This window comes from Zingiber officinale, chromosome 1A (assembly GCF_018446385.1).
Source record: "Zingiber officinale cultivar Zhangliang chromosome 1A, Zo_v1.1, whole genome shotgun sequence".
Classification (NCBI taxonomy): Eukaryota; Viridiplantae; Streptophyta; class Magnoliopsida; order Zingiberales; family Zingiberaceae; genus Zingiber; species Zingiber officinale.
The window spans coordinates 123,445,212-123,468,672 of NC_055987.1; the positions used below are offsets into that span (position 1 = coordinate 123,445,212).

The window sequence follows — 23,461 nt, forward strand, 5'->3', positions numbered from 1 at the left end:
GCAACACAAATTCTAGTGCGGTACTTGAGCATTATCGCTTGTACAAAGCTTAGACTAATATTTTAATGGGGGCCGCGCAGGCGCGTACCCCCCTCATTAACAAATTACGACGTCCACTCTCCCGCTTGGGGAGATGGTAAACCAACGCACATCCCGAGTGCAATGGAAGCCGTTGATTTAGGTCACAGACCTTGTTGATCGCCCGTCGACCCCGTCCAGGTAAGTATGTTTAACCGCCGTACACGGTCTCCTTCTTAAAGACTTCGGCCTGCTCAGTCTCCTGACTATTTTTCGATGTGGGACTGAGAGGCTGAATGCGATCTCCAACCGTCCACCAAGCGGATCGCTATCTCAAATGCTAACGAAAAGTCGAAAACCCTCCTCCTCCTCCTTCCTGTCGGAGAAACCGAAGCCCAGCGACATGGATCGATCTTTTTCCTCTCGCGTTCCTATTCCCCGACCTTGTGCAAGAAGGCGGCTCTACGTTGTAGCTTCGCCTTCGGTCTTTCAAGCTCGCTTTTGATCTGAAATAACATCCGTTACGTATTCATAGCGGCCGTTACAATGTCCTGACATGGCGCGGCGATTTCTTCTTTGTCTCTATCTGCCATCCCCGTGGTTCTTATTTGCCAGAAGAAGAACGCCACAAGCAATTGCATATATCGCGCACCGGCGTCAGATCGTTCTTTCCCATCCACAAGAATCTCGGCGTCTCGAATCGTCTTCGACAACGTCTTCCCGTCGCTTCAGATTCAAGCACACTGTCTCAAGCATCGCCACCCTGTTCGTCAGCGACATAATTCCAATCCGATGGCTCCAGAGGTGCGCAATCTTCTCCAAAACCGGAAACCCTAAAAATGAAATCGCCTGGATGTTCTTGATCCCTTGCATTTTGTGATCCTAAGAGTTAGCTAGTTTTGCAAATTGTTATTGTTTGTGGTTGTTTGTGGCTACTGGCTAGGCTTGGCTGATTGCTGAAAGCGATGAGGACCAGAGGCTTCCTCACCACAGGAATCCCAGAGAGTTTGTCCCCATGAGCAAGCTGCAAGGTACCAAATTCGAGTAGGTCTTTACATAGAACAGTAGGGTTCGCTTGTTTCTCTTACCAGTTTTGCAAGCTTAGTTTTCTATTCGGCCATCAACTATCTTGCTGATGGCGTTTGAGCATTTCGATAGCCTTTTTGGATTCTTGCAGTTTATTTCGAATTGAATTATATCGATGATATCTGGGGAAGTTTGCATCTTAATTCTCGTTCTACACATACTTATTAAGAATTGAGCAGTTTATCTATTGAATTGAATGGAGACCCGAGGGTTTTATCTAAGAGCATCATCCTTGGAGCTCCCACTGTGACGTGGATGCTCTGAAGGAGCTCCTTTGCGTTATCGACGGAGCTGCTTCTTCAATTTTGATTTTTTTATTAAAACTAGTGATCGTGCACATTGAAATCACATTGACCCTTTATAATGAAATTATATTAATTAAAGTATTTTAGTATTAAAATACTAAAGTAGAATTAGTAGAGTCGTTAGGGTAAAGTAAATTATTTGGGTCTTTGAAAATTGAATTGTTTGGATACGGCTTTCCCATGAAAAAAATTAATTTAATTTAATATTATACTTATCTTAGTAAAAAAAATTTAAAAAAGTATATTTTTTAACATTGTTGGTCTAAAATATTTATAGAAGCTTCTTTGATCATAGTGTTCTCAATTCTAAGATGTGGGACTAAAGAGAACTATATTTTTTTTATATAAAACAATTAGAGAAAATTAATGATGAAACAAATTTATAATAATATGTCGCAGTTGAGTATCGAACTCTAGATCACTGATTGTTTCGCTTGTAGAATTACTAATAAATCTTGGAATTATTTTTAATGTCAATAGAAAAAAGGATATTAACGTAAATTCATTTTAGTCTTCACCAAAGTTAGTCAGTAAAGGGGGGAGATTTTTAATAAAATAGTAAGGCTAAATAATCCCAACGTGTTACATAAGACAAATATTGTATGATTGTTCGATTTTTCGCTATTTTTTCCATACCCCTGTATAAATAACCCAATATAGGCTCACAATCAATAACATCTTCACCATCGAGAGTAACAATTAGTCGAAGAACACCATGCATTGATGGGTGGTGAGGACCCATATTAACGATCATGAAATCTTTTTTTTTAGTCGGTACAGTCATACATTTTCTTCCTTAATTCATTATTTCACGAATTTCTCAAAAAGTAGATTCGTCAGCATTTTAGTATTAAATACTAAAGTAGAGTTAGTAGAGTCATTAGGGTAAAGTAAATTATTTGAGTCTTTGAAAATCTGAATTGTTTGGATACGACTTCCCCATGAAAAAAATTAATTTAATTTAATATTATACTTATCTTAATAAAAAAAACTAAGAAAAGTATATTTTTTAACATTGTTGGTCTAAAATATTTATAGAAGCTTCTTTGATCATAGTGTTGTCAATCCTAAGATGTGGGACTAAAGAGAACTATATTTTTTTTATATAAAACAAACAGAGAAAATTAATGATGAAAAAAATTCATAATAATATGTCGCAGCTGAGTCTCGAACTTTAGATCGCTGATTGTTTCGCTTGTGGAATTACTAATAAACCTTGGAATTATTTTTAATGTGAATAGAAAAAAGGATATTAACGTAAATTCATTTTAGTCTTCACCAAAGTTAGTTGGTAAAGGGGGGGGGGGGGGGGAGATTTTTAATAAAATAGTAAGATGATTTTATTTTTTTAATATTTGTATGAAAAAAAATACAAGGTAAGTCGTTGCACAGCGGCTAACAACTTAGCCGTTTTTCATAATAAAATTTTAATTTTTTATTTAAAAAAAATATATAAATACATCTTCAATCCCTCATTTTTTTTATTCATCCTATCATTCTCTTCACTCTCTACTTCTTCTTTCTTCCTTTCATTCTCTATTTGTATTCGAAATGAATAAAAATTTCAATACTTCTTTTATAACTCAGTTGAATTATTTAAATGCGGAAGAAAATACATCTTCTCAAAATACTCATATTCCTCTAAATGTCCAATATCCTCTTTTTTTTTCTCTCTCACACAATACCCTCCAAATTTTTAAAATATTTCATATGCTTCACAAAATTTTTTTCTCAAAATTTTTCGACGAATCCAAGTAACATCGTCCCAACTCCATTGGTATGTATCTATCCCAAGATTGGTCTAGTCAATTTCGGATACCTTATTTGCCTTTCGTATTTTCTCCTCCTCAACCATCAGTCATGCTTTCTAATGAATTCAAGAAGGGCATATATCGGCAACAAAGAATTTCTAATGCTATCATCGGTTCTAGTAACTCAGTGGCCACCACACTCACCACAAGAAGAGCGTGAAGTTGAACCAGAGAAAGATGATTTGAAATGAAGATTTTGGTCTTTCGATGAAGATGTAGTTCTTGCAAAGTCATGGGCAACTATCAGCATCGATGTAATCCTTACCAGAAGGATCAAGTTTTTTGGAAACGTATAGCTGATTACTACAACAAACATCAACCCATTGGAACTTTGACAAGAAGCTATCAACGATTAAAATCACATTACTATAAGTTTGCGCCAATGATAAATAAATTTTCTGCAACTTATAATAATTTTTATACTCATCGTCAAAGTGGTTGGAGTGACAAGAATGTGTTGGAGAATGCACTAAACATGTAGAAAGCCAACAACAATAACAAGGATTTCAAGTATATGCATGTGTGGAGGTTTATATTAGTTGCTCATTACTCTAGCAAGAAGGCAATGCCATCTGAATCGGGGGGAATACTTCAACATCAAATCCAGATACGAGTGTTGATGTAGATGCCTTTGAAGTCCGCATTCATTCGATAGGGCAAAAGGTAGCAAAGAGGAAGGACAAATCCAAAGTTAGAGAGGGTGACACAATGGAACAAAGCATCGATAATGACAAGATATTAAAGAATATCAAATACAAAAAATGGTTTTGCGGAAAGCTGAGATCTTTCATAAGGATTATGAAATTCTTATGAAGGATACTAGTAGGGGTGAGCAGTCAACCCGTCAAACCGACCAATCCGCTTATATCGACCCGAACCAAACCGAAAAAACAAAATCCGCCGGATATAGGGTCGGATGTAGGGTCATGATATTACATTATCTGATCTAGTAGGGACGGATAGTTTTTTATCCCAATAACCGAACCAACCCGATCCGCGATCACCCCTACTTGTAGCAACTACTACCGATAAGTTGTTACACGTTATAGTAGCTATTGCGGATAAACTGCTACACGTTGTAGTAGCTACTGCCGATAAGTTGTTACACGTTGTAGCAGCTATTGACGATTAGCTACTACAACGTGTAATGAGTAATGTCTATTATTATTTTAAAATATTTTTATTTTTTATTATTTTATATTTATATTTTATATTTCATTGGATATATGGTCGGATATCCAAATAATTGACAACCCGTCGGATATTTAATACATAATAACCGCCGGATATAGGGCCGGATGTAGGGTCATGATATTACATTATCCGATCTAGTAAGGCCGGATAGTTTTTTATCCCAATAACCGAACCAACCCGATCCGCGATCACCCCTAGATACTAGTGATAGTGTTGTGCAAAAAAATCGAAAAACCGAAAATTGGACCGGAACCGGTAGCTTATCGTTTTCGGTTTACCAGTTAACCGATTTTTACTAATTTACCGGATCGGTTCCCGGTTTGAAATTTTTTTTTATTGGTTTAACTGATAAATCAGTAAACCGGTTAACCGGTCTAAATATTATTTATAAAATTAATTAAAAAAATCAGAGTAAGAACTAAGAAGGATGAAATGTTACAAACTTTAGGGTAAGAGGACAGCAAAAAAAACATACCCAATACAGAGTCATATCAAAATCCACTGTCAACCAAATTGAGCAAATTGAGAACCTCACTAAGACAATAATAGTAGTGATGAGCAAATTCCCATTGCAGTAAGTTCAACCAATGTAGATGTTGCAGGTTCAGGACTTTGTGGATATAAAGGTCCTGTTAATGAGAAATTTAGGGGTGTCTGCCTTAGTGTTAGTGAAGCCACATGAAGAGGAAATAGAGGGTGTCTTCCTTAGCTTCTGCACGCTCTGACGGAGTTGGTGACGATGACCGGCGATGGCGTGGGAGCCTCTGATTTAATATGATTGGAGCTTCCTGTTCCTTATGCGGGGGAGTTTTTTATTTGCTTTAGTTAATTAGTTTGCTTTAGATTTTTAACATATTCCCTGGTTGCACAATATAACCCTCAAACAAATAGTAGATCCGACAATAAATAAGTTTAATTAATTATTATTGGTATTTCATCTACTTATTTCTTTTTATCTTTAATTGTTTGTCTAATGCATGTCCACTCAATCTTCTTTTAGTTTTTTTTTTTTTGAAAACTAAGTGCATCCGTATTAGTGGGTGTTACACATACATATTATATTAACACCTTCATTTTATCATATTCATTTTAACATTAACACTCATTATTTGTAGATTCATCTACTCATTTATCTTTATTCTTATTTTATATTAAAAATACAATTTAAATTTTATTTACATAATTTAAATGATTATTATTTAAAAGAAATAATAATAATTTTAAATATATTTATTACGTAAAATAATTTTTTATTATTTTATGAGTGCCATTTATTTAAAATTAAAATATTATTATAAATTTAAAATGAAGGAATACAATATATAAAAAAAATCACACTTGCATAAAATTATAAAACAATATATAAATTAAACATAAAAAGAAACTATAAAATACTAATTCAAGGATTGTTGTATTGACTGTCACATAGTTCGAAATTTGTCCAAAGATAATCATGAAATCCTTGATTTGAGCCTTGGACAAGTTATGCGGGATCGTCACCTTCATCGTTGTACCAATTTGTCATGTGACCCCCTCATCTTCAACAATTATGTTGTACAAAATAATGCATGCTAATATAATATGTTTTAACTTTTTTCTGTACCAATAACAAACTCGACCTCTGACAATTACCCTAATACATTTGTTCAATAACTTTTCTTGCATCTTCTTATCTTTCCTTAAACAATATCCTCTTGGGATCTTCCAGGCAAAGAAAAGCCTTCACGAAAGTAGCTCATTCCGGATATATTCCATTTGTTAGATAATACTCCTTATATTGAGTCTCGTTGACTGTGAAATTAATCTCCGGGGCATTTACTTGCAAGACGTTATTGAATATGGGAGATTCGCACAACATATTAATATCATTACGTAAATCTGTGACATCAAAGAATGCATGTCATATCCACAAGTCTTGAGACACGACCGCTTCAAGCACGATTGTTGGTGATCCATGACCTCTTGTAAACTGGTCTTTCCAAGCAACTAGACAATTTTCCCATTCCCAATGCATGCAATTAAGGCTGCCCAACATTCTAGGGAAGTTGTACCTCTCATCATGCATTTGAAGAAGATGTTGAACATCATCAGCATTCGACCTTCTCAAGTATCGATCACCAAATATTTCAACCACATACCCGCAAAACTTTAAAAGACACCTGATGCCGGTTGATTCACCCATGTGTAAGTACTCGCCAAGATGGTCGACTGGGACTCAATAAGCCAATTGCAAATCACAACCGTACATTTTTGTAGTGGTGACTGTTGTGCAATTTGCACTAACAGCTTAACTCAGATTTTGATGAATGACAAGTGAGTTAAGTTAGGTGTTGTTGAGATCTAATACATTTACCGAGTGTGCAAGGTTGACTAACTTAGCAGGAAGTCCAATCGAGATGTTTGATTCCCGATTGGTAGTCAAGATGTTCGATTCTCGATTAGCAGTTGGGATGTTCGATTGTCAATTGGTTGAAGTCTGAATGTGTGATTCCGGAAGGAAGACCGGGATGTTCGATCCTCGAAGTCCGGATGTGTCATTCCGAAAAGAAGACTTGGATGTTCGATTCTCGAAGTCCGGATGTGTAATTCCGACAGGAAGATCGGGATGTTCGATTCCCGAAGTCCGGATGTGTAATTCCGACAGGAAGATCGGGATGTTCGATTCCCGAAGTCCGGATGTGTAATTCCGACAAGAAGATCGGGATGTTCGATTCCCGATGGGTTCACTCGACACTGGGTAAGTGAAGGTCACTGGAGGAGAGTGACTAAGTGACGACGTATCCCGGTTGAGGGGCATCGGTCCAATTTAGGTCCATCTTAGAAATCTAGATTGAGATCCTGACTAGATCCTGGTCTAAAGGACAGGTTCTAAGTCATAAATTAACCATATTATTGTCTTGCTAATTTTACTTTACAGGTTAGATTATTATTGTGTTAAATAAACCTAACTTGCAGGGTAAAATGAGCAAAAAGGTCTCGGGTAAATAGTACTTGTGGCACCTTTAAGCATTGGAAGGCGTCTTCGTACTGTTTACGGAAGGCGCTTTCGGTGCTATGGAAGGCGCCTTCAAATGGATAAATTTCAAACTTCGTCGCAGATAAGGAGCAAGTTGTTCGGGATTATATTTCTCACATTAGAGGCACCTTCAAGGCTATGGAAGGTGCCTTCCATACTCTTCATACGACTCTGCTACGCCCGACTGCCACCGAGAAGCCGCTCAAATACCAAGCTCGAGCCGACCGATTATAAAGTGTTTGGTAAAAAGTTAATTACTGTATTTAATTTCTACACGCGGGAAGTGTAGTACATTACACTTCTCCAACCCTTTTTATACTCGATTCCTTCTTCCGATGGTTTCGGAAGAGGTTTTTTGTGAATTACCCGTCGATAGGTTCGCGACCTGGGTCTTCGAGTAGGAGTCGCCGAAGGCTCCAAATCAAGTAAAATTGACCTCTTATTTTTTGCTTGCTTTTTATATTTTACTTTATTACTTAATTTTTCGCTGTGCACTTGATTTTATAAAATTGAAAAGAATAAGTTTTTGAAAACCACGTGATTCATCCCCCCCTTCACGTGCGTCTTGATCCAACGGTGACAAGCCTTTTCTTCTCCTAGCATTGCCCTTCTGCTAAAAATACAAGAAATGACTCTCAAGTGCATTCACAATGCGACAAAATAAATCTTTTCACATGCGAAATCGTCTTCGAAATATTTGATCTGCATATACCAGGTTTGTGGAGAAATAATCATTGAAGACCCTTGCATACCCGGCTTCAGGATTTCTTTGGATAAACCTTCTTCTTCGCCGCATCTCGTTATTACTTTGATATGCTTCAACTATTTGTCGGCTTTGTTGAAGTATCAATGACATTAGCTTATTCCCTGAATCATAACCTTCGTCAACAACTTCAACTTGGACTTTATTTTCACTTGTTGAGTCAGAGCTAGTGCTACTTGAATATTGAAACATTTTGGTGGAAACAAATTCAAGTTTGTGTTTGTCAAATGGTATGTTCTTAGAATGAAGAATTGTAGAGCACAAGGGGTCTATTTATTTTTTTTCTTGTCAATGGTTATATTACAATGACTATATTACAACGACTATATTCCCATGAGTATTTTGCAATGGCTATATTAATTGACTAGGAATTGTACATTAATTGAAAAGTACAATAATAGAAAATTACATTAATTGAAAAGTACAATAAATGAAAATTACATATTTCATCTCCCGTAATCTCTTGACATAGATGTTTATGGATGATAAGTTGCTCCTCTGTCATTTACAAAGTGTCCTTTAAAAAGATTTTGTATTCCCTTAGTTAAACTTTGGCTAAGGCAACTTTTGCTTTCATGTCCTCAACTTTGAGTTCATTTCAACTTCAGCGATTTTTATGCTTGTATACTCAGTAAACTTTGTAAACTTATTGTCCAAATTTGTTGTCATACCGTCAATGCCCTATTTCATTTTGCCTTTTCCCTTTCATTTTGCTGTCTTTTGACCCATTGGGTGAGTTCCTTCTTCGTTTCGGTTTACATGTAGACTCGCATTTTGGTTAGATGAGGTGTTGCTTACCCCCGACTCTTGGGTCCTTGCCTTCTTCGTGTCAACAAGGTGATCAACGGAATGTGGAGTAAACATGGGACAATTTTTTACGATTCTCCATACATGCTCGAGATTATTATTTTCCTTGCGGTATTTTTCATATGCAAGCCGACTGCTATGATACACATTATAAATACTATTGTAATTTGCATTGAAGCGGTATACCTTTTTTTGAATGGTATTGTGTCAGTACGATCGTATGACACTTGCAATTATGCTGGATGTACCTGGAGGACGATTCTCGTTGTAGTAGCTTGCAACACGTCCCTAGAAAGCATCCACCTTCTGATCATTGTCGATGATTGGATCATCACTAATAGTGACAAACAATCTCGCTAAAACCTCGTCTTCAACCTTACTTTATGTTGATCGCTTTCTTCTATCCGCAGCGCCAGAATCTGCCTTCTTCAAATTTGTGAGTTCAATTGAGGATTCATGGCCAGACAGTTGAGTTTCCGGAATAATTAAATGTTTTAGTTTCCGTCGATGATGTAAAAGACATACCAGTTGTATGTGGATTAGATGAATAATTTTGTGGATATGGATTATATGGATAATTTGGTGGATATGGACCATGTGGATTGTTTAGTTAGTATGGATTGTGTGGATAATTTGGTGGATATGAAAAAAATGAATAATTTGATAGAGTTTATGAATTTTGGGAAGGAACCTTTTCTAAAAAATTTTCAGATTATTTTCATAAAGAGAAGTTTTTTTTAAAGGGATTTATGTGTTTGTATGATTAAAATAAGTTCGGTTAAATGATGAATAATTATGGATGAAAATTTATTTATTTTTTATTAAAATAGTTGTTAACTGGTCCGTTAAAATTATGTGGATTTACTAGCCATTTAATTTTTTTATTTTAGCCTTATCAAAATATACCACCAATTCCATTTTATTAATTGGTATTTAATTTTAAATTTTTAAAATTTTAATTTTTTAATAAAAAAAACATGTGAGGGTACCCATGATGAGGCCCTCCCATATTTCTGTCACCTGATGCTTGCATGCATGCACCATGTGAGTATTTTTTTTCATGAAAGAAAACCTTTGAACGTGTTCTAGTGTTTAAACGTATTCATGATACATTGGATTTAACACCCCTCATATTGCTTTTAACACCAATTGAGGTCTCCGGGGCATAGTGCAGCGGTAGGATATCTAAATTATCATTTAAGTACCCGTGATTCGAGCCCCAATTATGACGAATTTATAGGAATTTTTCTTCCAAATGGGGCACACAACTAAAGGATGTTGGACTTCTGGACTGCCTGATCCTGGTTGGCCGGTGAGAAATTTTCGTGGGACCAGACCAATCACCCCAGGCTCGATGTTACCCAACCTGATTAATTATTTTATTTTTTAACACAAATTGAGTATTATATCATCCAGTAACTTCTATCAACTTGGAAGCCCTTAGACTAGATGTAAGGTTATATATCATGTGATGAAATTGTAGATTTATTTTTTGGTCTATATAGAACATAATCTCTTCTCTTTTATCTCAAAGTCAGTGGAAAAATTTTATAATTGGATTGTCCAGGAATTGAAAAAAGAATACTTATTCTAGTTAAATTTTGTGCTTTTGTATTTCTATATTTATTTTAAAAAATATTTTATATACTTATGCTTATTTTGCAACTGCCAAATCATCACTACTTATCTTACTATTTTATTAAAAATCTCCCCTCTTTACTAACTAATTTTGGGGAACCCTAAAATGAATTTACGTTAATATCCTTTTTTCTATTCACACTAAAAATAATTCCAAGGTTTATTAGTAATTCCACAAGCGAAACAATCAGTGATCTAGAGTTCGAGACTCGGCTGCGATATATTATTATGAATTTTTCTCATCATTAATTTTCTCTGGTTGTTTTATATAAAAAAATATAATTCTTTTTAGTCCCACATCTTAGAATTGACAATACTATGATCAAAGAAACTTCTATAAATATTTTAGGCCGACAATATTAAAAAATATACTTTTCTTAGTTTTTTTTACTAAGATAAGTATAATATTAAATTAAATTAATTTTTTCATAAAAAAGTCGTAAGGGTGACACTCGAAAATCCAAACAATTCGAATTTTCAAAGACCCAAATAATTCAGATTTTCAAAAGTCAGTACTTTACCCTAATGACTCTACTTTAATATTTTAATGTTAAAATACTTTAATTAATATAATTTCATTATAAAGGGTCAACGTTATTTCAATGTATTATATTACACATGCGACGCTGATTGAGGAAATAAATGTATTCCTGTAATTCATATTTGTTTAATTTGTTATTTTCGCTATCTTTTCATGAATCAACCATGCAGAAATTGGGGTTATCTACTGGTATTTGGATCCCAAAAACTATGAGAGCAATGAAGAACTGAAGAAAATCCGGGAAGACAGAGGATACAGCTACATGGTTTGCACTTTTCTATCTTATTACACTGGCACGGGAATCCAAGTCACTCTATTCTAGTTCTTTCACATTTCCTTATGCTGGGGCATGCGATATGAAATCAAGAATGCATTTTTTTTCTTTAACTGTACTCATCTAGTGATTCTAGTCTATGCATTTTGTTTGATCCAACTTCTTGGCATTGCAGGACCTTCTTGAGTTATCTCCTGGGAAAGTTGAGAACTATGAAGAGAAACTAAAGAATTTTTACAGAGAACACATCCATGCAGACGAAGAGATCCGTTACTGTTTGGAAGGCAGTGGCTATTTTGATGTTCGTGACAAAGACGATATGTGGATACGAATTTGGATCAAAGAGGGCGATATGATCGTCTTACCTGCTGGCATCTATCATCGCTTCACCCTGGACACATCAAACTATGTTAAGGTACCTAAAACATGCATAGTTCAGCAATATTTATTGAAATTGGTTCATCTTCTTCCCCCATTAACCATTATAAGCCCGTGTAGTGCAATCTTGATCTAGTAGAAAACCACATTGGTTTTATTTTACCAAATACAATACATTCCACAGCGCGAAGAAATCGCGTTGCGTTTGTTTTAGAAGACAGTTGTTATAGATACTAAGAGGAAGCCATTGATTTTATGCTGGATTGCTACATGCTTGCAGCTGATGAGGTTGTTCATTGGAGAACCTGTTTGGACTGCTTACAATCGCCCGCAAGAGGAACATCCTGCAAGACAAGGCTACGTCGAGTCTCTGATGAAAAAAGGTTCAGGAGTTGCTGTGGCAGCCCACTGAAACACAGGTTACCATACCAAACACATTACATATGGATCTTTAAGTATCTACTATTGTGGAGTGTTCCCATAAACTCAGTTTCTTCTGATACTTACTCTTGCTATAAACGCATGTACTGAAGAAAGTATTGATATTGAATAGCATACTATTCCGACAAGACAATCTGGCAGATTCGAGATTCAATTGTGTTGAGTTAGCAGCTTATAATGTATAACTGTTCTGTTTAGCATATTGTTAACATAATACGTCGAAAAATATGGCAACAAAGTGAAGCTTCATATTTCAGTGTTAATTGAGAAGCAAAACCAAATATACAGAGGAGAAGCAACCAAAGACTCTCTAAAAGGAAACAAGAACAGCATCTGAAATGACTGAGCTATAAGATTTAAATGAGACACACTAAGTGAAGCTGTAGAGCCGTTTCGCAGAGTCAAGGGTGTTTGCAAGAAGCATGGCAACCGTCACCGGTCCTACACCACCAGGAACCGGTGTTATTGCCGAGGCCAACTGCAATGCTTCCTCATAGCACACATCACCTTGAAGGTAGTAACCCTGCTCCGAATTAGGATCCTGAAAGTTAAAAGGGTTTAGTTTCTACACTGGAATTGAACTGGTTCAGTATGTTACTAAAGCTTGCTTCATCTCTTACAGTCCAAGAGTAGGTTTTGCAACATCTCAGACTAGAACTTACCTCAACTGGATTCGTCCCCACATCGATGACGACCGACCCTCTCTTCAACCAATGTCCACGCACAAGGTTGGGAACTCCTGCAGCCGATATCACAATATCAGCTTCGCGAGTCACGTCCTGTGGATTGTTTGTGAAAGCATGAAGAACACTGACAGTGGCATGGTGTCTCTGTAATGAGAATCCCCTGGGTGGTTTATTCAACTGGCCAAGACACTGGAAATATCTAGGACACTCAGATGTTATACCTGCAACAGCAAGGAAGTAGGCAATCCTACTACATTACTTCTTCCAATCACTGCCACATGTTTGCTCTTCAGATCGACGCCGAGCCGGAGCAGCAACTCGACACAAGCTTTCGCGGCACAGGGGATGAACAGAGGCTCCCTGCCACTTAAAGCGAGGTTCCCCATGTTCAGTGGATGGAAGCCATCCACATCCTTTTCCAGACTTACAGCGCCCAAAATTCTTTCTTCGTCCAAGTGCTGCAAACCAATTCGAAGGCAACTAAATTTCTAAGCTCTCAAGTATTGAACTTGTCTATCGGAATTACCTTTGGCAAAGGTAGCTGCACGAGGACGCCATGGACCGATGGATCTCGATTGAAGTCGGATACGACGTTGAGTACATCTTCCTCCCCACAATCTTCAGGAAACTCTGCCATCAAAGATCTCATTCCGACCTCCTCGCAAGCCTTCGTTTTATTGCGAACGTAGGCTTGGGAATCCCTTCTTTGACCCACAAGCACCACGGCTAATCCGGGAACTTTGTTGATCATCGCCTTCATTCGGAGCACTTCTTGGGAAAGACCTAGCCTGATTTCTTCCGCAATGGACTTTCCATCGATGATCACTGGTGTCGGCGCTTCATCAACTATCAAAGTTTTGAGCACAAAGAGACACAAAAGAAGATTGCAATCAGAAATAGCGGCCGTGATTTTTCCCAAAATCCGATGACGACAAACTGTTCGCGATTATTCCTCAGCGAATCTAGACGGGATGTAGGTTTACCGCAACTGGATTGAGGTTCCGGTGGAGGGAGGAGGGGAGAGGCGGCGCTGGGAGTGGCCCAGATTTCCGGGAGGTCGCGGCCGAGGATGGAGCTGCCAGGCCTCTGCTCGGCCGGATCACTGCTTTGGCAGTGGTGGAGGTGGAAGTCGAGGCATTTGGACGCTACGCAAGGTCGGAGAGCGGTTTCCGCCGCCGAGAATGCTTTCCTCAGCGTCGCCGCCAGCGCTGCTCTCATCTCTTGTCCCAGTCCGCTCCGCGCCGCATGAACTGCCGAGTCGTGCGCTTGGCAGCGGGGGAAAGGGAGGGCCAGATGGGAGACGACTTTGAGGCCCGATTTATTGGGTTAATAACCAAAGGATGGGCCGGGCATTTCTTGAACCACATTCCTCATTACTGTGCTCAAAATAAATAGGCCAACCATAAAAAAAAAAAAAACGATGCTTCTGTTTTTTTTTTTTAATCATCAGTGCTTCCAATTTGATTTTTATTTTTTTTTTAATTTATCAAAAAAATGGTCCTCCAACAACCTTCCACTTAGGGATGACAATTTTTGACCCGACACGAAAACACGATCCGAACCGAACACGAAAAAATCAAGTTAGGATTGGGTAATTTTGGGTTCGGGTCGAAATCGGGTCGACCCAATTGACCCAATTAATAAACAGGTCGGGTTCGGGTCAACCTGAAATGACCCAATTATAACCCACGAACCCGTTTATAATTATAAATTTAAACTAAAATTACAAATTTAAAAAAGTTAAAAATCCTACACAGATATGTGCTATTGATTGCAATGTTGCTATGAATCCTATGATTTATTATTTATGATATGAATTTTCAATTTATGTAGATAAATGTTATTTTTAATTTTTAATTTAATATACAAAATTTCTTTATTGAATTCAGGTCATGTTCGGGTCAAATGAGTCAAACGGGTTAAATGGGTCAAACGGGTTAAACGGGTCAACAGGTTAAACAGGTCAACCAGGTTAAACGGGTCAAACGGGTCGGGTTCGGGTCAAGTGCAAATAAACAGATCAGGTTCAGGTTGAATAGTTTGACCCGAATTCATAATCAGGTCGGGTTCAAGTTGTTATTTTCCAACCCGCCAATCTGCCAATCCGAACCTGTCAATCCGAACCCGAACCGAATTGTCACCCTTACTTCCACTATATTATCCTTATTATTCTTTCACTATATTATCGGTATTATTATCTTTTACTTATATTTCTTTCTGAAAACTGAATTAGAAATGCGTTATAGCAATTACATCGTAACAATCTAGGTGTTACAATTGAGCTGTCACACAGTTTAATAATTATGATTTTATGATTATGATATAATTATAATATAAATGTCTAAATCTTGAATTGGATATATGTAAATGTTATAATATCCACCCAATCATTTAAATAGAAGATATAGTAATATGAATTTATGTCATTTTATAAGACATCCTTTTGCATCCAAAAAAAAAAAAATAATTAAAATGGACTGTTATTTTAAAAGAAGATTTAGAATATCATTCAACAGTTAATTAGTCTCTTCGGGATGATCTGACGGTTAATATATGAAATATTATTATCATGAAGTCTAGGGTTTGAATCTTGATAAAATTAAGATAAATGTCTCTCTTATGTGTTAATTATTATTCAAAGATTAGTAGTCGTCCGTGATTTATCTCTTCCATGTTTATCTTAGAATGGATTAGCAAAAATACTATGGACGAATGTATTCATCTTTTACCATCATGGACAGAATCAAATTCAACAAAAACGGATCGAACAGAAATACTTAGGATTTAATTCACTTGCCGGTCCAAATAACTCTGGGCCAACTCATTCTCCGTTTCAAACTTTGAATTCACACATTCATAATTCAATACTAAATTAATCTGCGTTTAAGGCAATCACGAGCAGCTCTGTTTATTATACGTACCAAATTACCCTACCAAATTACCCTTAATAGATTGCAAATTAAACTTAACATTACACAACCAAACATCAGAAATTATTAATTATCACTCCATCTCTAATTAAGCCAAAAGAACCATCTGCCCATTCGACTCGTTTCCTCGCTCCGACGCCACGGTCTTCTTCAAAACCTCACTGCTCTGCTGCTCCTTCTCCACAGTCTGCAATGGCAGAAGCTGCTTCTCCAGGCACGCTTCGATGGCAGAGTCAAACATGTCCTCCACACTGTACTTGAACTCGAACCCGAGCCCCGTCAGCTTCTTGGACGAGAAGTGCACCCTCCCGATCTTCTCGTCGATCCCTTCGAACCTACACAAAAATTAAATCCATCGAAATGTTATGTTAGTCGATTCTATCTATGTGCCATGGGCTGGGGCTGTTTATTTACTCTTGGGGGATGATGTACTGCGGGTATCTGTCCCTGAACATCTTCGCCAGGTCGTAGATCGTGCGATCGTCCGAGGAGCAAATGAACCGCCCCTCTGCGCCGGGGTGCTCGTACAGGAAGATGTGGGCGTCGCAGAGGTCGTCCAGGTGCACCAGCTGCACTTGCTTGAGGATCGTGTAGTGAGCTTCATTGCCTGTCCATGCACACAATTGTCCAATTACAAGAGTAGTCGATAGATAGATTATTTATATAAATAGATAGATATGCCTGTGATTAGTGAGAGGGCAGTGATCATGCTGGGAGGCATGGTGGTGGTGATGAAAGGCCCGACGACGAGGGTGGGGATGATGCTGATGAAGTGAATGCCATGCTCCTGTGAGAACTCCATAGCAGCCTTCTCGGCGAGGGTTTTGGACACAAAGTACATCTGCGTTGATTCGGTAAACATGGATTATTTAGTTTGTGTTAAAGTATATTAAGAAGCTTTATGTATGTTTAAGTTAGGATTTAGCCCGATTAATCCTAAAAGTAGCTGATTTTAATTTCCCTTTGAAACAGAGTTTATGCAGGCCTATTTTGAGATTCAAATCTTTTATTTATTCACCCAAGTGTTCTATTAGATACTTTTGAATTGTGTTTTGTCCATAGATAACATACCCATCCGGTCATCTTGACGCGGCGGCAAAACTCCATGTCACTCCACGACTGCTCGTCGTAGTCCGCCATCTGTTGCTCTTGCACGTTGACGGTGCCGGCGGAGGAGGTGAACACCACCCGCCTCACCGTCCCTGCCTCCTTGCACGACCTCATGATGCTCAACATCCCGCTCACCGTAGGCTTGATAATCTCATTCTACATTTGCATCCACCAATTGCTCAATTCGTCAATTAACCAATTCCAAATTCATCAAAGAACTACATCTCCAATGCCAATCCACACTACAAATACGAATACGAATACAAATACAATACGCACCTCGGGATCTTTGGACTCGAAATCCATGGGAGTTGCGACATGAAACACTCCCTCGCATCCCTTCACCACCTCATCGAAGCTGCCTTCCTTGTCCAGGTCTGCCTTCCATATCGACAGCCGTTCCTCCGATCCCGGCAGATCCAACAACGGCCTAATCTTCCCCTCATTCGCTGCGTGCGTTCATTCAATAAAACATTAAAAATAATATTCATGATCTATCTATCTATCAATCCATCTATCCAAAGCACAATAACTAACAGGGGTCTCTGACGGTGGCTCTAACGGTGTAGCCCTCTCGGAGAAGCTTCATGATCAGCCACGAGCCGACGTAGCCGGAGGCTCCGGTCACAGCCACGACACCTTTCATTGCTGAATTGCGGTCTGTGGTTATGTATATTAACTGCGAAGGACCTAACTAGATCTGAAGCCTCTGTTTCTTTGGGGAAGTAGATACTGCACTTGTTGGATGAATATATACATATATATAAGGCATGGTGGGCTTTGGTTTCCATTAGGCGATGAGAGAAGAAGAGCGATGAGTAGAGTTTGAGGTCGTTGAGCAAAGAAATAGCCCTATCTAACGTTCTGGTTTAACACAACACAAGAAGTGGTAGATGGACACGTGAGGCAGCAGCTAACTTTTTTTTCTGGGTTGGGACTTGCGAGAGAACAAACAAGTGGTCGGCGGCGCCCAGTAAAGGACTGTGAAGTGACGTTGGACTTGTGTTTCAGAGAGAGGATGGGTAGGCAGAAGAAGGCGAGGAATGCCTAGCGTTCCTTCCTCCTTCAACTTCGTCGTTTTCGGCGAGAATTTTATATGGAACGGAGATCGCCTTTGACCGCCTTTCTCTGCTGCAGATTTAATGTCGTATGATCTGATGGTAAGGTGGGACCCGTCTGGCAGGGAGTCAAGGTGGTCAGCCTCCCGGAAGTTCGTCCGATCAGGTGACCCATCTGTCAGATCGGCACGGGAGATATCCGACCCGACACTACGATAGCTCGGCCAGATACCGAACTTCCGACGCTCAAAAGGCCCAAGTATGCTCGGCCGAACAGCGGACACATCCTTGACCAAGTAGGCATGGCTCCTTTGTTCGACAGGACGGAGCCAAGATAGCATACCATTGGCTGAGCGGACATCCCACTCGGCATGGTAGCGATATCAGCCGGACGACAGACTGGCCGAGCGACTCCCCCGCTCGGCCCAATAACGGACAAGAGGAGCAGCTGGCGATATCCTTCTAAGAACCCGTGCTACTGGCAGATGACGTGGTCGGCAGCATAGTTAGGCGGAGGATCATATGATAGAAGTTTTCGCTGTCTTGTCAGAGACAAGCGTACACGCGCGTTCCCGGGGGTCCTATATATAAGGAGCCCCAAAGCTTCATTGGAGGTATGTTCACTACTGTAGCTACAGTTACGCTGCTGCTCTTTTCTCTTCTCTACTTCATTCGCTTGCCACCGATGGCTGATTTGAGCGTCGAAGGCCCATCGCCGGAGAACCCCTCCTTGGCTCAGCACTAACGACTTGTGGTTGCAGGCTCAGCTCGTTGGAGGTCCAGGTCATCTTCAGTCTACATCCAGTCAACGTGAGCGCCATCTCCCCAGCGTCCGTCGACTCGATTCTCGGATAGGATCAAATTTAGCGCTGTCTGTGGGAACGCACCTGCGTCTGAGCCTAGAAGATGGAAGAAGCTGGACGTCTCCACACCGTGACTCTCACTCAAGAGGAGCTCGACGTGCTTGTACAAGTACGAGCGGCAAAAATAATCGACCAGCAGTAACAAAAGGCGCTAGCCGATCGGCTGGCGCAACAAGCGACATCGACCTCGGGAGGCCAAGCGGCACAAGAAGACTAGCCGGAGCAACTCTGCATATGGGGTCAGAATAAGCTGCCGACCGGCACTCCTGGAGAAGCTCCTCCTGCACCCATTCCGTTTCACCGAGCATTGTTTCAAATGCCCTTCGAAATAGCGCAAGCAAATCAAGAACAAGGATCCTTATCAGATGGAGCTCCCGTTCGAGATATGCGAAAGGGCAAAGCACCCCGAGTTGGTCTTTCTTCCGAACGAATCAATCGACAATTCTCCGAGGCAATCCTAAGAGATCCACTGCCAAGGCATTACACTCCCTTGACGATCAGAGAATATAACGAGTCGACCGACCCGGACAACCATCTAAGTAAGTTCGATAACGCCGCTACTCTTCATCAGTACACAAATGGAGTCAAGTGCCGAGTTTTCCTCACTACGCTCTTCGGCTCGACCCAACGGTGGTTTAGAAGGCTGTCGGACGGGTCTATCCGAAGCTTCAAAGACTCCCGCACGGATTTCCTTCACCACTTCGCGAGCAGCGGAAATTATCAGAAGACGAGCGTCAGCTTGTTCTCCATGAAGCAAGGCCCCAAGGAGTCCCTCCGAGCTTACATCTAGTGCTTCAATCAGGTGGCGATGGATATTCCGTCGGTCTCCTCAAAGACCATGATGAACGCGTTCACACAAGGGCTCGTGGACGGAGACTTCTTCCGATCGCTCGTTAGGAAACTGTCCCGCGACTACGACCATATGTTGAAAAAGGCCAATGAATATATAAACGTGGAGGAAATCCAGGCGGCCAGAAGGAAGGAAGCGCCATCTAAACCATCACCAGATCGAATGGAGGTCGCCGCCCAGCCATCAGCCGCCAAGAGGACCATGAGCCGAAGGAGTACGTCCACACCAGGAAATAAGGTCACACGTTGTCCAACATGTGGCCTCCGAGCAGCCAAAACCAAAGTGGAAGGTATGGATCCCTATGTTCTATACATTCTATCAGTCCGCAACCCACAACACCCGCGACTGCCATGGATTCAATTTGGTCGCCCAACCGGCGCCCGGAAACTATCGTTGTCGGTCCCCCTCTCCTGAACGGTGACACAGGCATCAACACCCAAAACGGCGAGAGGAAGCAAGGTGATCACCACGGCAGCCTCATCGGAGAAGCGCAGAGCCTACAAGAGCCAGACGCGAGCGAAACAGGTCGTCCACTCGGGAGGAGGAGAACAGAAGCAACGCTGCTCGAGGGGAGATCAACATCATAGCTAGTGGGCCGACCGTCGAGGATTCCAACCGAGCTCGGAAGTCACACGCTCGGCGGTTGGAAATCTATGCGGTAGGCTGCAACCGGGAACATGCCAGTGGACCCGAGATCAGCTTCGGCCCCCAGGATCTCAAAGGAGTTGAAGTGCCGCATGATGACACACTCATTATTCGAGCGGTAATTGCCAATTACACTATTCACCGTATATTCGTTAACACAGGCAGCTCAGTCAATATCATTTTCAAGAAGGCGTTCGACCAGCTCCAAATCGACCGAGGTGAGCTGCTGCCGACAACAACCCCCTGTACGGGTTCACCGGCAATGAAGTCTTGTCGATTGGCCAAATCAAGATGGTCATCTCGCTCGGGGAGGAACCACTTCGGAGGATAAGGGCCACTAACTTCATCGTGGTAGATGCCCCCTCAGCTTACAATGTCATTTTGGGGCGACCGACCCTCAATGAATTCCGAGCAGTCGTCTCAACTTTCTGCTAGAAGATTAAGTTCCCGGTAGAAGATCGAGTTGGTGAAGTGAAGGGAGATCAGCTGGCCGCTCGGCGATGCTATATTGGGATGGTCAAGACCGAGGCAAAGTCCGCTCGGAAAGCACTCCGGATGGAGGTAAGTGACATAACCGAGAAGTCCCCTACTTTAGTTTATGAGGAGAAGGAAGAGCAGAAGGTCGAACTGATCAGTTGTCTCCAGTAGAATCACGACGTGTTTGCATGGTCTACCCATGAGCTACCTGACATCTCCCCGAGCATTGCACAGCATGAACTCCATGTCCGACTGGACGCTCGGCCCGTGAAACAGAGGAAAAGAGACTTCAGCGCTGAGCAAAATCTCATCATCCGTGCGGAAATTGAACAGCTCCTAGAGGTCGGGCACATACGGGAGGTACAATTCCCAAGCTGGCTCGCGAACATAGTACTGGTCTCCAAGCCAGGGAACAAACGGAGAGTCTGCATCGATTTCCGAGATCTCAACAAGGCGTGCCCAAAGGACTTCTATTCCCGTCCGAGGATCGATCAGATGGTAGACTCCACTGTCGGATGCTAGCTGATATGCATGCTGGACGCGTATCAGAGGTATCACCAAGTGCCACTCGCCAAGGAGGATTAGAAGAAGGTTAGTTTTATTACGGTTGATGGGACCTACTGTTACAACGTGATGCCGTTCAGATTGAAGAACGCTGGAGTCACCTACCAGAGGCTAATGAACAAGATGTTTCAGCAGCAGATCGACCGTAATATGGAGGTATACGTTGATGACATACTAATCAAATCCCTCTGAGCGGCTGAACTCTGTGCAGATATCATGGAGACCTGCCAAAGACTTAGGACGTATGGAATTAAGCTAAACCTCCATAAGTGTTTGTTCGGCAGGAAGAGTGGTCGATTCCTGGGCTACATAGTTACCGAACGGGGCATAGAAGCGAATCCGAGCAAGGTAAAAACACTGCAAGACATACCGACCCCCAGAAACATGAAGGAAGTCCAACGTCTACTAGTCGAATAACGGCATTGTCTCGGTTCATCTCCAAGTCATCCTATCAGAGCCTACTCTTCTTCAAGATATTACGCTGAGCCACCAAATTCCAGTGGGACGAAGAATGCGATCGGACCTTCGAGGAACTCAAGGCGTATCTGAACTCGCTGCCAGTACTGGCTAAGCCAACCACCGATGAGCCTCTCCAAATCTATCTGTCCTCGACCAAGCATGTTGTCGGCTCGGCGTTGGTTCGGCAGAACAGCGAAGAACAACCAGTGTATTTCCTGAGTCATATTTTAAAAGATGCTGAATCCCGCTACACTAGTCTCGAGAAGCTTGCTTTGGCGTTGGTTTTGGCCGCTCGGAGGCTTCGTCCGTATTTCCTCGCTCACACAATCATTATGATGACCAACAGTCCTTTGGGAAGAGTCCTTCTTAACCCAGAGGCATCCGGCCGACTGATCAAATGGACAACGGAGCTCAGCAAGTTTGATATCCAACATCAGCCCGAACGGCCATCAAGGCGCAGTCCTTAGCAGATTTCGTCATGGAGGTACAAAACTCTAAACCCGACTCAGTCTGGAAAATATATGTGGATGGATCGTCCACTCGGCAGGGAAGTGGGATTGGGATACTGCTGATCTCCCCCCAAGAGAAACGAATGCAGCTGTCTGTTCAGCTAGACTACCGGGCGAACAACAATGAGGCCAAATACGAGGCACTCATAGCTGGCCTGCAGGCCGCTCGGCACGTAGGAGCCATCCAAGTCCAAATTCACTCGGATTCACAGTTGGCCGCTTAGCAGCTAACCGGGACGTTCGAGATAAGCAACACGTGTCTTAGACTCTACGCAGAAGCCTTTGAGAAGCTCAGGGCTAATTTTTGAGAAGTCAGCATACAGAAGATCCCCCGATCGGAGAACCAAGCGGTTGACGAATTAGCTAAACTGGCTAGCTCATTATCACCGGTCGTCATACCCCAGCCGATCGAGCAAGTGCCTCTAGTAGCGCATATAGACAGGATGGAAGGGCTTACCTTCACAAATGATTGGAGGATGACAATAGTCGAGTTTTTGAGATCGGGAGCTACACCGTCCGATCAGGAGAAAGCCCGACTGCTCAGGAAAAGAGCTAGTGGATTCACCTTGATCGGGGACCAGCTCTACAAGAAAGCTTTCTCCCGACCTTTGCTCAAGTGCGTTGGGTCAGTGGACACCGACTACATACTGCAAGAAGTACATCAAGACTCATGTGAAGGACATCCGGGTGGCTGATCACTAGCGAGGAAGATCTTGCTGGCTGGATATTTTTGACCAACCTTATAAGCAGATGTCGCTCAGACAGTTGCCACCTGCCTGTCCTATCAGAAGTACCACAACCTCTCGCATCGACTGATTGAAGAAATGAAGGCTTACACGGTAGCGTGCCTGTTCGACCAATGGGGCATGGACATCATGGGTCCCTTCCCTATGACGACCGGTCAACGAAAGTTCTTGCTTGTTGCTGTGGACTACTTCTGCAAGTGGGTTGAAGCCGAGCCGCTGGCAAGAATCACCGAGCAGATGGTCCAGAAATTTATTTGGTGGCATATCATCTGTCGGTTCAACATCCCTCGCT

At 41.2% G+C, this 23,461-nt stretch overlaps 3 protein-coding genes and 1 non-coding gene across 5 annotated transcripts; 1 reads left to right on the forward strand and 3 right to left on the reverse strand.

Moving 5' to 3' along the window:
• Window positions 1-65: 65 nt before the first annotated feature.
• On the reverse strand, window positions 66-227 carry LOC122039106. The gene has a single exon (XR_006128003.1). It is a non-coding gene; the product is annotated as a U1 spliceosomal RNA (small nuclear RNA).
• Window positions 228-324: 97 nt separating this feature from the next.
• Window positions 325-12,400, forward strand: LOC122030283 (1,2-dihydroxy-3-keto-5-methylthiopentene dioxygenase 1-like). Its single transcript, XM_042589462.1, has 5 exons — window positions 325-822; window positions 962-1,049; window positions 11,350-11,444; window positions 11,629-11,868; window positions 12,112-12,400. The coding sequence occupies exons 1-5, from the start codon at window positions 811-813 to the stop codon at window positions 12,241-12,243; spliced, it is 567 nt and encodes a 188-aa protein (XP_042445396.1). The 5' UTR covers window positions 325-810; the 3' UTR covers window positions 12,244-12,400.
• A 98-nt stretch (window positions 12,401-12,498) lies between these two features.
• Window positions 12,499-14,285, reverse strand: LOC122030268 (bifunctional protein FolD 1, mitochondrial-like). 2 transcript variants are annotated; one of them, XM_042589454.1, is made up of 5 exons: window positions 13,942-14,285; window positions 13,485-13,804; window positions 13,180-13,416; window positions 12,935-13,051; window positions 12,499-12,813 (listed from the first exon to the last, which is right to left on the reverse strand). In XM_042589454.1, exons 1-5 carry the CDS (start codon window positions 14,174-14,176, stop codon window positions 12,643-12,645), a joined length of 1,080 nt encoding a protein of 359 aa, XP_042445388.1. In that variant the 5' UTR covers window positions 14,177-14,285; the 3' UTR covers window positions 12,499-12,642. The 2 variants fall into 2 exon arrangements, with proteins under 2 accessions (XP_042445388.1, XP_042445384.1); XM_042589450.1 differs by having other exon boundaries at window positions 12,935-13,102; window positions 13,942-14,280.
• Window positions 14,286-15,840: 1,555 nt separating this feature from the next.
• Window positions 15,841-17,752, reverse strand: LOC122009647 (dihydroflavonol 4-reductase-like). The gene is made up of 6 exons (XM_042565896.1): window positions 17,536-17,752; window positions 17,278-17,447; window positions 16,960-17,154; window positions 16,570-16,729; window positions 16,303-16,495; window positions 15,841-16,223 (listed from the first exon to the last, which is right to left on the reverse strand). The coding sequence occupies exons 1-6, from the start codon at window positions 17,642-17,644 to the stop codon at window positions 15,977-15,979; spliced, it is 1,074 nt and encodes a 357-aa protein (XP_042421830.1). The 5' UTR covers window positions 17,645-17,752; the 3' UTR covers window positions 15,841-15,976.
• Between the last annotated feature and the right edge of the window lie 5,709 nt (window positions 17,753-23,461).